At 36.2% G+C, this 16792-nt stretch overlaps 1 protein-coding gene across 1 annotated transcript in view; it reads right to left on the bottom strand.

Moving 5' to 3' along the window:
* Window positions 1-7323: 7323 nt before the first annotated feature.
* LOC130231612 (phosphofurin acidic cluster sorting protein 1) overlaps window positions 7324-16792 on the bottom strand; it is a 106062-nt gene continuing 96593 nt past the window's right edge. The window contains exons 22-24 of the mRNA XM_056460958.1: window positions 15006-15244; window positions 12033-12152; window positions 7324-11761 (exon numbers count right to left, since the gene is read on the bottom strand). Of these exons, the coding sequence (XP_056316933.1) occupies window positions 11643-11761; window positions 12033-12152; window positions 15006-15244 (478 nt within the window). The 3' untranslated portion in view covers window positions 7324-11642. The remainder of the gene's footprint in view (window positions 11762-12032; window positions 12153-15005; window positions 15245-16792) is intronic.

The raw sequence follows: 16792 nt of genomic DNA, 5'->3' as shown, positions 1-16792 counted from the left end.
AAAGTGCTATATTGAAATCTTAAGCTTCTTACAATCTTAAGCATATCTTAAGCTTTTACGTTGCCTACATATTTAGTTATCTTTTTAAAGGTGCCACATTTTTTTAGATGTTAGTATTTAAGGATATCTATAAGCTAGTGTGCTCTAAAACAGTGGCACAATTAGAAGATATAAACCAGATAAACATCCAGAGCTTGCAGTTAGTAATTTCTGACTAAATTTTCTTCTCTTAAACTCTTATTATTACTTATTATTATTACTTATTGGGCGACCTGCAATTAGAGGAACACAAAGTCATCATTTGCTCTACTATAAAAGATCTGGGTGTTATATTAGACAGCAATTTAACTTTTGAAAATCATATATCTCATGTCACAAAAACTGCTTTCTTTCATCTGAGAAATATCGGTAAGCTACGAACTGTGCTATCCATCTCAGATGCAGAAAAGCTAGTCCATGCTTTTATGACTTCTAGGCTGGATTACTGTAATGCTCTGTTTGCTGGCTGCCCAGCATCCTCTATTAATAAACTTCAGCTAGTACAAAATGTAGCTGCCAGAGTTCTTACCAGGTCTAGAAAATATGACCATACCATCCCAATCTTATCCTCCTTCCGCTGGCTGCCTACTAAGTTTCGTATTGAATTTAAAATATTGCTTCTTACCTATAAAGCTTTAAATAATATAGCTCCTGTTTATTTAACCAACCTCCTGTCTCACTACAATCCAACCTGCTCTTTAAGATCTCAAAACTCAAGGCTTCTGGTAGTACCTAGAATAGCAAAGTCCACTAAAGGAGGTGGAGCCTTCTCATTTATGGCTCCTAAACTCTGGAATAGCCTTCCTGATAACGTCCGAGGCTCAGACACACTCTCTCAGTTCAAAACTAGATTAAAGACTTATCTTTTTAGTAAAGCTTACACTCAGTGCATCACATGCGCAGTATGATGCTTGAATGTGCTCCATGCATCTCGTTTATATACACTATGAACAGCAGCTACGCTAATTATTCTCTTTATTCTCTATTTCCACCTGGGGATACTCATCCCGAGGCCCCCAGAGATTATGCAGAGCCCCTGATGCGATCCAAGACCTGTAAAGAGATGATCCCAAGATTTCCACATTCCAGGACTAGGCTGTATCCTGGGCAGCTGCTGTGGTGGTCATGGAGGAGTGGAGAGCATGAGACTGAGTCCTGTGACGCTCCAGGGATAGACGAGTCTCACTCAGCTTCTCCAGCCTCCGGCGCCTAGACTGCAGCTGCAGTTTGGCCAAAGGAGAAATGGTCATGTCCAACTGAGCCTGGTTTCTCTTGAGGTTTTTATTCACTTTCGCCAATTGGTGAAGTTTTTTCCTCGCCGCTGTCGCCACTAGCTTGCGTGGTTTGGGAAATGTAGAGCTGTGCATCGATGGATTACTCTTCAGTGTTTGGACTCTCAGCAGTGAATATTAAACCACACTGAACTGAACTAAACTGAACTGACACTTTCAATTCACTATAATCTTCTATGTAAAGCTGCTTTGACACAATCTACATTGTAAAAGCGCTGTACAAATAAAGGTGAATTGAATTGAGTGAAATGGATCATCTATTTTTTTTACATCACCTCATACACATCAATAGAAATGCTATTGGCTGAGGAAAGGGAAGGAGCTACGCTATGTCCCGCCCTCTCTTCATGTTTCAGTTGGAATAACATCAAACACTGAATAAAAACGCTAATTTTAAAGCACTTCAAGGGATCTTTAATGTTGCATTAAACAGAAATTTACCCAACACTGCATGTGAAATGCTTTTGTTGAATAATGATGGATAAAATGATGTATTTTTAGTTCTTTGTTGACAAGAATTAGCATCTTCTATTGGCCAGTTTCGGTGAGTCTGTGTGAATTGTAGCCTCAGTTTCCTGTTCTTAGCTGACAGGAGCGGCACCCGGTGTGGTCTTCTGCTGCTGTAGCCCATCTGACTCAAGGTTGGACGTGTTGTGTGTTCAGAGATGCTTTTCTGCAGACCTCAATTGTAACAAGTGCTTATTTGAGTTACTGTTGCCTTTCTATCTGACCAGTATTTGGAAACCAAACTTGCTTTAATCCAAAAGCACCTTCAAATAAATAATACTATAGTAAACATTGTAGTGTCCATGAAACAGTAGACAACTTTGTTAATGAATAATACAGTGTGCTGTAGTATTAGCCTAACTATAGTGAACTGATAAACTGTAATACTGTAGAGTATTTTAGTTTTTATTACAGTAAACTGTGTATATTGTAGTATAATATATAATAAGTCTGACTTATTGCCGGCAATGCGAACCAAACTACTCTGTTCATACAGGGACGAGACAGCCCTTAACAGAGCGCCTGTGAGCTCATACTCCCAGAGCACCCTCCACAGAATACCACAAGGGACTCGGTCGAATGCCATCTCCAAGTCCACGAAACACATGGAAATACATCATCATACTGAAATAAATGCCTGCAACTTCCCATTTCACGCAGAATTGACTTTATTTTTAGTGTTGTTGTAGTTTATGTTGACCAACTTAGTTAACTAATTAAAAAAAAATTCATTAAAACAATTAGTAAAATATAAAATATGGAGCATTTTCATTCTATAATACCAAATAACCCACAAAAGACACCGGGCATAATACAAATCATGTGTTTATTAAATAAAAAAAGAAGGATACAAGTAACACTTCCACTGTCCATAACCACATCTATTGATTGACAACTCAATACATGAAAAAGCGGTACTACAAAACATGTCAAATAAAAAAATAATGACACACGATAAAGGAACATGAGTTCAATATTACAAGCACTTTGGATATGTACAAGCGTTTTTTTGTCTAAAGGCAAAAAGGCAAAGAGCTGAAGACTGCGAAAAGAGAATAAATGCATGTGCAAAAATACGTATCTCATTCACAAGCTCGGCTTCTCCATCGTTCACAGCTAAATAGTATTACGCCCTCGGCTTGTGGCGTAATAATATCTCTCCAACGGATTACACTGACAAAAATGCATTGGGCGAAGTGGCTCACGTTCTGATTGGCTGTTGGGATAAGTAGTCGACCAATCAGAACGCTGGAATCCATTTCATGTTTTTTTTCGTATAATTTTCACTTTGACGAATCAACACGGGTACACACAGAGGTACGAGGACAGGCAAAAAACAGACTCCACAGCACACGCATAACGACACAGGCCATGTTCGAGAGACCAAACGGAAAATAATAGTTGCTGAAATGAAAAATAATTTGGTACAATCCTGTTCCAGACTGCTCCACAAATACTGAACGTCATTTCTCCATACATACATACATACAAAAAAAACATAAAACACATCAACAAAATGTAACAGCTGACACTCTTTGGCAGTGACACTTGTATTTTTGTTTATTTGCCCCTTCTTTTTTATTTCCCCCTCAAGAAACGTATAAAATGTTCAACTCTGACTTTGAAATAGTTGCCATTTAATTGTGATTATTATACATTTTTTCATCTGAAGTTTGCTGCAAGTTGTTGTGCGTTTGCTGATCATGTAAGGTTAAACACGGACAGCAAGTGGGACAAAATCATCAAGCATTTGTATAAGCTTGAAGTCAAAAATTTAGTGTGGGGTTTTCGCTGTTTATTCTCAATATCTATAGGGGTTGTTTTTGTTCTAAAAAGTCTATACACTGGAAAAAGCTGATTTTACTATTAGAAATTAAGTCAATCTGTTGCTTTTGAGGCGATTAGTTGACTTTCCTTTAAAATTTTGAGTTAATGCTTTGCCTTAAAATTAGTAATTAAATGAATGAGCGCAATTATAAAATTAAGTTAATTCAACTTAACAGTTTTAAGTTATAACCAGTTTACTCACTTTAAGTCAACTAAGGCCTTTAAACGCAACGAGTTTACTCACTTTTATCAAGTAAAGTCAACCAATTGCTTTAAAACCAACATGTTTACTCACTTTTAAGTCAACTAATCACTTTAAAAGCAATGAGTTTACTCACTTTATTAAGTTAAGTCAACTAATTGCTTTAAAACCAACGAGTTTCCTCACTTTTATTAAGTAAAGTCAACTAATCACTTGAAAAGCATTGAGTCTACACACCTTTATCGAGTAAAGTTAACTAATCGCTTTAAAAGCAAAGAGTTTACTCACTTTTATTAAGTAAAGTCAACTAATCGCTTTTAAAGCAACACGTTTACTCACTTTTATAAGTCAACTAATCGCTTTAAATCTATGGGTTCACTCACTTTTATTAGTCAACTAATCGCTTTAAACCATTGAGTTTACTCGCCTTTATCAAGTAAAGTCTACTAATCGCTTTTAAAGCTACAGGTTAACTCACTTTTTATAAGTAAAGTCAACTAATCGATTTAAAAGCAACACATTTACTGACTTTTATTGAGTAAAGTCAACAAATCATTTTAAAAGCAACAAGTTTACTCACCATTTAACGCAAAGTAAAATAATTGCTTTAAAAGCAACAGGTTTACTCACTTTTATAAGTAAAGCCAACTAATCACTTTAAAAGCAATGAGTTTACTCACTTTTTAAAGTCAAGTCAACTAATCACCTTTCACAGTGTAATAATGTGGGTGGAAAAAGAGACACAAAAAAATCCATCACATTTTCAAACTATTGCTAACAGTTTCTGTAAAAACAAATAAAATTCTAATTGACCCATTTTGATTTTAACACTTGTTCTTAATACTTTTTTACAACACCAACAATATTTTCATTTCAGACGACATGACGAGTTACTTCGAATGATTTTGGTTGAACATCCAGGTCATAAATCACCCCCCAAAAATTTTCTAAAAATTAATTATATTCGAATCACATGAGCAAGAGTAAAAAAATAAATAAATCGAATTTTCCATTAAAAGTCAGTGTGAATTTAAGTGTGTGTGTGCAATGACGGTAATTTATTTCTTTTTTTAATTTAACATGACTGCAATAAAATCCCATGGCAATGCATAATACTAAAGGTTCCTAAATATGGATTAAATTTAAACCAAATAAATTATTCTTTCATCCTATTTTTGTGGTGAAATATGACTTGGACATGTTCTATTTTATTTTAGTTTTTGACGAGTTTCATCCTTTCAGTTGAAAAGTGATTCAATAATAATAACAATAGGAGTTCAACAGATCAATTATGTAACGATCATTATATAATAATAATAATAGGTGATCAGCAGTTATAGAATCTGCTGTGTGGAAAGACTGACTGAAGTGAAGAGCGTATATTTCATTAACACCACAGATTAATCAAACCAGCGAGCACTACTGTCCACAAACACACACACACACACACACACACACACACACACACTCGCACAACACACTGGTTTCACTCTAAACTGTGGCACGACATAATTTTCATAGATAGTTTTTATAGTTGTTTGTTTTGCTATTACTTTAAACCACATTTCAGAGACATTTTGTTAGCTGCTTCATCTACCACTCACAAGAATACCTCACAAAGTTCAAGACGAAATAAATAAAAAGAAACCACGTTACTTTTGTGAAAGCTGCCATTAGCAGTGATGTAACAAGATCCATTACAAAAATAAAGGGAAGCTGTAGCTCAAAAATGGATGCTAGTTTGCCGTTTAGCTCATGAGTATACTGCAAGAAATTATTTTCTTACTTGATATTTGTGTTTTAAGTTTGATAATTTATAAATTTGAGAAACGTTTAAGTAGCAAAATATTACTTCAGATATTAAGTCTGTTTTATGGATTCTCTTTCTTTAATTTTTTATATATTTTTAACATTTGAAAGCAACACTGTAAAAAGCAATTAGTTGACCTTATTGAGTGATTACTTGTCCATACTGAGAAAAACTGAATAAACCCGTTGCCCTAAAATTATTTTGTAAATGAACTACATGCATAATTATAAAAATGTACTTAAGTCAACTTAACAGTTCAGAGTTACAACAGGTTTAAGCACATTTTGTAAAGTCAACTAATTGGTTTAAAAGCAACGAGTTTACTCACTTTTATCAATTAAAGTTAACTTATCGCTTTAAAAGCAACACGTTTACTCACTTTTATCAAGTCAACTAATCGCTTTAAAAAGCAACGAGTTTACTCACTTTTATCAAGTCAACTAATCGCTTTAAAAAGCAACGAGTTTACTCACTTTTATCAAGTAAAGTTAACTAATCACTTTAAAAGCAACAAGTTTACAAACTTTTATCAAGTAAAGTCAAATAATCGCTTTAAAAGCAACAAGTTTGCTCACTTTTATCAAGTAAAGTCAACTAATCGCTTTAAAAGCAACAAGTTTGCTCACTTTTATCAAGTAAAGTCAACTAATCGCTTTAAAAGCAACAAGTTTGCTCACTTTTATCAAGTAAAGTCAACTAATCGCTTTAAAAGCAACGAGTTTACTCACTTTTATTAAGTATAGTCAACTAATGTCTTTAAAAGCAACAAGTTTACTCACTTTTATCAAGTCAACTAATCTCTTTAAAAGCAACAAGTTTACTCACTTTTATCAAGTAAAGTCAACTAATCACTTTAAAAGCAACACGTTTACTCACTTATCAAGTAAAGTCAGCTAATTTCTTTAAAAGAAACAAGTTTACTCACTTTTATCAAGTCAACTAATCGCTTTAAAAACAATGAGTTTACTCACCTTTATCAAGTAAACTCAACTAATCGCTTTAAAAACGATGAGTTTACTCACTTTTTAGTCAACTAAAGGATTCAACAGCAATGAGTTTGCTCACTTTTATTGAGTAAAGTCTACTAATCCCTTTAAAAGCAAGTTTACTCACTTTTATTATATAAAGTCTACTAATCATTTTAAAAGCAACGAGTTTACTCACTTATCACGTATAGTCAACTGATCACTTTAAAACCAACAGGTTTACTCACTTATCAAGTAGTCAACTAATCACTTTAAAAGCAACATGTTTACTCACTTTTATTAAGTAAAGTCAACTTATCGCTTTAACAGTAACGAGTTTACTCGCTTTTATCAAGTAACGTCAACTAATCGCTTTTAAAGTAAGAAGTTTACTCAGTTTTATAAGTCAACTAAACGCTTTAAAACCAATGAGCTTTTTCACTGTTATTAAGTCAACTAATTGCTTTAACAGTAACAAGTTTACCCACTATTTTAAGTCAACTAATTGCTTTAAACCAATGAGTTTACTCACTTTTATTAAGTAAAGTCCACTAATCGCTTTAACAGTAACGAGTTTACTCACTTTTATCAAGTAACATCAACTAATCGTTTTTAAAATAACAAGTTTACTCACTTTTATGAAGTAAAGTCAACTAATTGATTTTAAATTAACAAGTTTACTCACTTTTTTGAGTAAAGTCAACTAATCGCTTTAAAACCAATGAGTTTACTTACTTTTATTGAGTAAAGTCAACTAATCATTTAAAACCAATCAGTTTACTCATTTTTATTAAGCAAAGTCAACCAATCAGTTTAAAAGCAATGGTTTTACTCACTTTTTAAAAGTTAGGTCAACTAATTGCTTTCTACAGTGAAAAATGTTGGTATAACTGGTTTAAGAATATTTAGATTTGCACTGGAAAATATGAATTAAAACAAAGATATTAAGTAAGAAAATCATTTTTGAGGCGCATACAGGCATTACGCATGAATCGTGTGTTTTAACTGGGCATTTTCTTGTGCTTTGGACGAAGATATGAAGAAATGAAGGCGATTTTAAGTGCATAGCATTTGACAAACATGAAGCCCTAAACCAGTTGTAAAGATGCACGCGAGAATCAACAGAAGCAATACAACTACATCCTCCCCAGTCTCCATATTCATCCAATATCAATGTCAGGCCTTGTGCTGATTTGTTTAATGTCCTTAAATCTTCATGTTTCGAAGGCGACTTAGCTCTTCTTTATCCTGTCATGTTTACATTCTGATTGGCCAGAGATCTTTGGAGATGGTTTTACAAAAACTAAATAAAAAACATTTAGATGAGCTACATACTTAAGCTAAAAGGACACTTTTAAAAAACAAATGATAAACTGACACGTAAAAGCATACTGAGTGTAAAACGTCTATAAAACTAAATCGGAAATTATTCGACAGAGAGAACCTTCATATAAATGTGAACTAGTATTTGATTTCAGCCTTCTGTAAATGAAACGCCAGCATGTGCGCAGGTGAACTAGTGTTAATATTACGCTTGTTAACTTGGTGCATTATGGGTGATGTAGTTTAAGACATGCAGGTCAACAATGCATTTAGAGGAAAGGGAGGGGGACAAAAGAAAAGCTGATTATTTTTTTGTTAGGATGTTTGTAAAACTCATCAGTCGGCTGATGGGCATCTTATAGCCCCGCCTCCAATAATGGGTGTGGCGTTGGCATGTAACCCCGCCCACTTGATTAAAAAAAGTGAGCTTTTATAGTTTTAGAATAATAATTGGTGCTTTTAGTTTCCTCAAATGGGACGAAAACATTGTTTACAAAAAATGACCATGGTAATCCACAGAATCCACCACTTCTCTGAAAGCTCCTGTCTTCATGTGTTATCATTTCATTTAAAGGGACAGTTCACCCAAAAATGAACATTAACTCTTCTGTTCAACACTAAAGAATTGTTTATGTCATGATTATAAAGGTTTCATGACAGTCTTATGAACACCGCTTCTAGTAAATTGTTACCAGATATACTTTTGGAAATCTTATCTGGCAACACTTTGCTTGAAGGCAGTGTTCATAAGATTGTCATGACAAGTTTATAATTATGACATGTCATGAATATAAATGACATTCTATGTTTGCTTGTGACAACTGTCATTAAGTGTTATTAGCTCAGTCATGTCTTTTTAAATACAAAGATGACATTGTTATTACTTTCAGATACCATATCTGGCAACACTTGAAGGCGGTGTTCATAAGACTGTCATGACAAGTTCATGATCATGACACATCATGAATATGAATGACATTTTATGTTTGCTTATGACAACTGTCATTAAGTGTTATTAGCCAGTTATGTCATTTTAAATACAAATATGACATTGTTTGAGATTACTTTGTTATTAAAACTTTACATAAATATATCATAACCTGTCTTTGTAGTTGTTTTGACAACTTGACATCATGACTTGTCATAGATCTGTCATAAACATGATTGTCATTAGACCTTTATAATTGTCAGAAATTTTATGTGTGCATTAATTTGTTTTTGACCTCAACTATGGAATTTGTCATTAAAATACAAATAAACGCCATGTGTTTATATTCATGACACAGTTATAATGGCCTTGTGACAGTAATGTTTATGACAGATTTATGACAGTCATGTTGTCTTGCTAATTAATGTCAAGTTGTCAGAAAGACATTTCAATGTCATCTTTGCATTTAAAAAGACACAACTGACACTTAAAGACAGTTGTCATAAGCATGCATAAAATCTCATTCATATTCATGCGGTGTGTCATGTCATGATTATAAATGTGTCCCGACAATCTTATGAACACCCCTTCTTGAAAAGTGTTACCAGATATACATTCGGAAACATTCGGAAGGCGGTGTTCATAAGACTGTCATGAGGCCTTTATAATCATGACATGACACATCATGAATATGAATGACATTTTATGTTTGCTTGTGACATTTGTCATTAAGTGTTATTAGCTCAGTCATGTCTTTTTAAATAAAAAGATGACATTGTTTGACATGTCTTCGATATGACGACTTGACATAAATATATCATAACCCGTCTTTGTAGTTGTTATGACAACCTGACATTAAGACATCATAAGTTGTCATAAACATGATTGTCATTAGACCTTTATAATTGTGTCATGACTTTTATGTGCCATTAATATTTGTCTTGACCTCAACTACAGAATCTGTCATTAAAATGTAAATAAATGTTCATATTCATGACAATTATAATGGCCTCATGACAGTCATGTTTATGACAAGTTATTATCATGGTAATGTCAAGTTGTCATAACAAAGAGATTTCAAACAATGTCATTTTTAGAATTAAAATGACATAACTGACACTTACAGACAGATGTCATAAGCATGCATAAAATCTCATTCATATTCATGCCGTGTGTCATGTCATGATTATAAATGTGTCATGACAGTCTTAGGAACACACACATTTTATGTTTGCTTGTGACAACTGTCATTAAGTGTTATTAGCTCAGTTGTCTTTTTAAATAAAAAGATGACATTGTTTGAGATGCCGTGTGTCATGTCATGATTATAAAGTGTCATGACAGTCTTATGAACACCCCCCCTAGTAAATTGTTACCAGATATACTTTTGGAAACCATATCTGGCAACACTTTACTTAAAGGCGGTGTTCATAAGACTGTCATGACAAGCTTATGATCATGACATATCGTGAACATGAATGACATTTTATGTTTGCTTGTGACAACTGTCATTAAGTGTTATTAGCTCAGTCATGTCTTTTTAAATAAAAAGATGACATTGTTTGAGATGTCTTCGATATGACGACTTGACATAAATATATCATAACCTGTCTTTGTAGTTATGACATCTTGACAATAAAACATCATAAGTTGTCATAAACCTGTCATAAACATGATTGTCATTAGACCTCTATAATTGTGTTATGATTTTTATGTGTGCCATTAATATTTGTCTTGAGCTCAACTACAGAATCTGCCATTAAAATGTAAATAAATGTCATGTTTATGACAAGTTATTATCATTGTAATGTCAAGTTTTCATAACAAAGAGATTTCAAACAATGTCATCTTTAGATTTAAAATGACATAACTGACACTTACAGACAGTTGTCATAAGCATGCATAAATACTCATTCATATTCATGCCGTGTGTCATGTCATGATTTTAAATGTGTCATGACAGTCTTACGAACACTCCTTCTAGTAAAGTGTTACCAGATATACTTTCGGAAACCTTATCTGGCAACACTTTACTTGAAGGCGGTGTTCATAAGACTGTCATGACAAGCTTATGATCATGACATATCATGAACATGAATGACATTTTATGTTTGCTTGTGACAACTGTCATTAAGTGTTATTAGCTCAGTCATGTCTTTTTAAATAAAAAGATGACCTTGTTTGAGATGCCGTGTGTCATGTCATGATTATAAATGCGTCACGACAGTCTTATGAACACCCCTTCAAGTAAAGTGTTAATGCATATTGTCCTTTGAGTTAATTAGGTGTAAAGGATGACAGAATTGGATTTATTGGGTGTACTATCTCTTCAAATATATATATATTTTTGGCAAATACTGTTACCATGGTAGATTTTGGCTGCATTTCTTGTTTATGCTGGTTATGCGGCCAATGACGAAAGACATTAGCGATGTTACGGGTCATATTCGAGGTGACTCATTAAGCAGTGTCATGCTGTTAAATAGCCAGGCTGATGACTGACCGGTGTTGTATCCAAATTTGTGCTTGGCCCCCATAAGTGGCTCTGGGACCTTTGATAAATAAAAGTGACTAGCGCTGATAAAAGTCTATGGGACGTCTTCAACTCCACCCTCCCAGCAGACCGTCTGTCACAGGAGAGAGTCCTGTCTCAACTCTGATTGGCCAGCATTCTTTGAGTGGCGGGAACGGTGTGCAATGGGGCGTCGGTTTGGAGGTTGAAGAGGCGGGGTTAGGAAAATGGGCGGTTCTAGGAGGCAGGTTTGCTGTAGCCGAATAATCCCACCGGCAGATACTTGACGTGAGTCGGCCACTGCGCGGCCAACTGGAAGAACTTCACGTCGTTCCACTCTCCTCCATCAATGGTGACTTGAAAAATAGAGGATTATGGTTATTTTTTGCTGTACTGTTCAGTTGTTTAGCTCAGTGTTTCCCAACCCTGTTCCAGAAGGCACACCAACAGTACACATTTTCAACCTCTCCCTAATCAAACACACCTGAGTCAACTCATCAGAACATATGCGACTTAATGGATCAGATAAGGGGACATCCAAAATATGACTGTTGGTGTGCCTCCAGGAACACGGTTGGGAAACACTGGGTTAGCTGATATTGTGGTAGATTTCTGGCTGTAATTTACCTTTGAGGATGGTCTGCTGCTGTTTGGCTGAACAGATGAGCCGACTGATGCCCTCGATCACCTGACTCTTGCAGTCCATCTCCTTCTCTTTAGGCTTCTTCCCCAGGAAAATAGTGGGAACTGCAAAAAGGAGAACAGCGTGCTGATTTCTGTCCCAATGGGCTCTATTTAAGCGATCTATGCACATGGTCTAAAGCTCTTCGGTGTATTTACGGTGTGTTCGGATTCACTTTTGCTATGCTAAGCAGGGTAAAACCAAAAAGCCAAAAAGATAAACCTGTTGGCATGATTTTGTTTTACAAGCCTGATTAAAAGCGCGAGCAGTTTATTTTCTTGTGTGCGCTCACATCTATATTTTTGAGCTGATGATAATAATAGCGTGCTCGTGATTATTGAAGTGCTTCTGATATCTGATCCTTTCAGAAACGGACAAATGCGAGAGGAAAGCGACCTAAAACATGAACAATCTGCCATGTTTAACTATTCTCATCACCTTTTGGACCATTGTGAACTCTGAATGACTGAATAACTCTCTATCAGAGGCTATATGTGCTGGACAAGATTAAAGACACAGATGAGAGGTCTGCACTGACTGTGGGCTATTTGTTGTGTGTTGTTTTTGAACCCAAATAAGGACTAAGGCCCAATCCCAATTCTATTTTTGTACCCCTACCCCTTCCCCTTGGCCCTTACAACCGAGGGTTAAGGGAAAGGGCTTCAAAATTTACCCCTTAGAATGGATATAGCACTACAGCACCTGCACACGTCATCATAAATCATGGCGATCTCTTGCTTCATATGAGATCAGACGATCGTGACTGCTGTAGTTATACTAGTTGTGTTATTTTTTGGTATTTATCTTCAGGAAATCACTGAAGGCAATGATATTATGTTATCATGACGATCTAATGTGGCGATAAGATCGTGACTGTACTGTGCATTCACACCATGGCCATATTCATCATGTAAACCACTGTTTCCCAACCCTGTTCCTGAAGGCACACCAACAGTACACATTTTCAACCTCTCCCTAGTCAAACACACCTGAATCAACTCATCAGTAGATTAGAAGAGACTCCAACACCTGAAGTTAATGGGTCAGATAAGGGAGACATTCAAAATATGTACTGTTGGTGTGCCTCCAGGAACAGGGTTGGGAAACACTCATGTAAACACACCAAAAACAACCATTATAGCAGACACTGTAAAAGCTCATTCTCAGCCACTAGACTTTTCTGACAGGGGATTCGAGTGTCATGGAGTGTCAGAATGTTGTGGGACTGCTCTACAGGAGTTATGATTAACTCCTAATTAGGATTTGTTCTGTTGCCCTCTGGAAGAAGGTTTAGAAGCATTAAATGCTCTTCCAACAGATATAAATTTACCTTTGTTCCAGAGGCAGTAAGGCTTTACAACATTACATTTTAGCAAGTTTTAAATTTACATTTCTAATACATGTGTTTTTCCAAGGTTTTTTTTAACTATTTATGAAATTATACATGAAGCATGCTGGATTGTTATTGTTTTTGTTTTGTTTTTTAACACTGTTTGTATACGATTTGTCTGTGTTTGTTGAATCATGAAAAGCTATTACCCTAATCTAATTGCCCCTGGTGGGATTAATAAAGTTGTTAAACCTTAAACCTGATTATGTATTATAGATGGCTGATAGATCACGAAAATTAGCGTTTTTTTATTTTAGCGCTTTTTTTTTAAAAGCATTATAGTAAAACACGAACGCGGTTATGAATATATTCAAACATGTGCTTGTCTGTTGTAAAAATTAATAATAAAATACTAATTTGTGGATCTCCTTACTTCCGGGTGCAGTTGTGGCTGGTGTATTCTGGGAAATTTTCTTACCCCTTGGTTTCGAGTGTGGTCCTGAAAAATCTTCGTTTGAAGGGGTGTATACCCCTTGCCCTTAGCCCTACGCCTTCAAGCTAAAGAGAATTGGGACACCACTACCCCTTCACGGGCATGCGCAAAACGAGGGGTAGGGGTAAGGGGTAGAATTGGGATTGGGACTAAATGTCTGCTGTGTGTAGTTTTTTTGTAATTGGTAACATATTAGACACTGTAAGGGGCGGTATGTGTTCATATATGTTCATTTATTTAATATAATTACAGACGTTACAGTAGGCTGTTTCGCACTGTCATTGATCTGCAGTTATAATCAACTCATGTTCATTGAAAAGTTAGTAATAAACATTTCTACACAAGTATTTATGTGTGTAAAGCATCTGTTTTGTGAGAAGTGCTGCTCATATAATATGTGAGTGACCCGTACAGCTTTATTGTAGACATTTCCTCGAGCGAGAATGACGTCGACTGAAACTTTCTGTCGTACACCACGCCCACCAAAAGGGTACCCTTGCTGCTCTTTAGGCAGTGGAGACACAAGCCTGATAAAGGTGACCCCTATCGAAGCGTACCACTCAGTGGCTACATGTAAAAACTTAATGGCAGCCTTAAATTCCTTAAGCTGACCCTTAGGTTTTTATTCTTGCAACCCAAGTTTAACTAAGGGTAAACGTTAAGCTTCAAACTAAGTAATTCCTTAGCTTAAGGACTTTCATGCAACCGGGTCCTGATGTCCCTAGAGTGTGTGTGTGTGTGTGTGTGTGTGTGTAGTTTCCGCTCAAAATACCACACAGATAATGTTTTAGAACTCTCTGAAACTGACCCTTTGATCCTAATTGTGGTGTTTTGGTGACTGTCGCTTTAAATTCAAATGAGATTGTGCACTATTCAAAAGAGGGCGGAGCTACAAATGCCTGTGTATCAGCATAACGGCAGATTAAAAAACAAGACTGACGCCCTATGCTAATGAGGGAGAGATCGTACTGGCTGTCACCTAGAAACTGGCTGTCAGCACCGACTGTGCACCATCATTCACTTTCTTCGTACATGAATCTTTGGTCGAGAATTATATCTGAGGGAACGGAGGTCTGTGGATGGAGGTCTGCTCACCCTTCTTGTTCTTCTCTTTGGTGACCACCGTCATGGCCATAGTGTTGACGTGCGGCTGTGTTTCGCTGGCGGCTCCTCCTGGCAGACGGCTGACCTGCAGAGACCAGAAGGCGCTCTTCAGAGTGTTTTTACAGCCGGTGTCCCTGCGCTCGCCCTCACGCCGCTTGTCTGCCAGAGACGCCAGCCAGTAATCCACCTGCAGCCCGATGGCGTCCACTGCATGAGACATGCTGGGGCTCCTGGAACACACACACACACACAGAGAAAACACATTACAGAGACAACACGTTTTACATGGCTTCTAATGATCTGAGCTGGTTTTACATGACTTCTACTGGTGTTACATGGCTTTCACTGGTTTTACACGGTTTCCAAAGATTTTACATGGCTTTTAATGGTGTGAGCTGGTTTTTCCATGGCTTTTACTGGTTTTACATGGCTTCCAGAGATTTTACATGGCTTTTAATGGTCCAAACTGGGTTTACATGGCTGCTACTGGTTTTAAATGGCTTGTAATGATTTTACATTGCTTCTAATGGTCCAAACTGATTTTACATAAACTATAGTGGTCCGAACTGGTTTTGCATGGCTCCCACTGGCTTTAAATGGTTTGTAATGGTTTTAAATGGCTTCTACTGCTCCAAGATATTACATGGCGTCTAGTGGTTTTACATGGCTCTTACTGGTTTTACATGGCTTCAAAGATTTTAGATGGCTCTAATGGTCCAAAATGGTTTTACATGGCTTCTAATTGTCTGAGCTGGTTTTACATGGCTTATACTGGTATTACATGGCTTTTACTGGTTTTACATGGCTTCCACAGAATTTGCATTGCTTCTAGTGGTCTGAACTGGTTTTGCATGGCTCCTACTGGTTTTAAATGGTTTGTAATGGTTTAAAATGGCTTCTAATGGTCCAAACTGATTTTACATGAACTATAATTGTCCGAACTGGTTTTGGATGGCTCCCACTGGCTTTAAATGGTTTTAAATGGCTTTTAATGGTCCAAACTGATATTACATGGCTTCTAGTGGTTTTACATGGCTTATACTGGTATTACATGGCTTTTACTGGTTTTACATGGCTTTCACAGAATTTACATTGCTTCTAGTGGTCTGAACTGGTTTTGCATGGCTCCTACTGGTTTTAAATGGTTTGTAATGGTTTAAAATGGCTTCTAATGGTCCAAACTGGTTTTACATGAACTATAATTGTCCGAACTGGTTTTGGATGGCTCCCACTGGCTTTAAATGGTCTTAAATGGCTTCTAATGGTCCAAACTGATATTACATGGCTTCTAGTGGTTTTACATGGCTTATACTGGTTTTTCATGGCTTTTACTGGTTTTACATGACTTATACTGGTACAGAATTTACATTGCTTCTAGTGGTCTGAACTGGTTTTGGATGGCTCCCACTGGCTTTAAATGGTTTATAATGGTTTTAAATGGCTTCTAATGGTCCAAACTGATATTACATGGCTTCTAGTGGTTTTACATGGCTTTTACTGGATTTACATGGCTTCCAAAGATTTTACATGGCTCTAAAGGTCCAAAATGGTTTTACGAGGCTTCTAATGGTGTAAACTGGTTTTCTATGGCTTCTACTGGTTTTCCATAGCTTCTACTGGATTTACATGGTTTTGACTGGTTTTACATGGCTTCTACTGGCTTTACATGGCTTTCACATATTTTACATGGATTATAATGGTCTGAGCTGGTTTTACATGGCTTCTGCTGGCTTTACAAGGCTTCTATTGGTTTGAGCTGGTTTTACATAGCTTCTACT

Source organism: Danio aesculapii, chromosome 7, assembly GCF_903798145.1.
Source record: "Danio aesculapii chromosome 7, fDanAes4.1, whole genome shotgun sequence".
NCBI lineage: Eukaryota > Metazoa > Chordata > Actinopteri > Cypriniformes > Danionidae > Danio > Danio aesculapii.
This window is presented reverse-complemented; position numbering and strand designations above follow the sequence as displayed.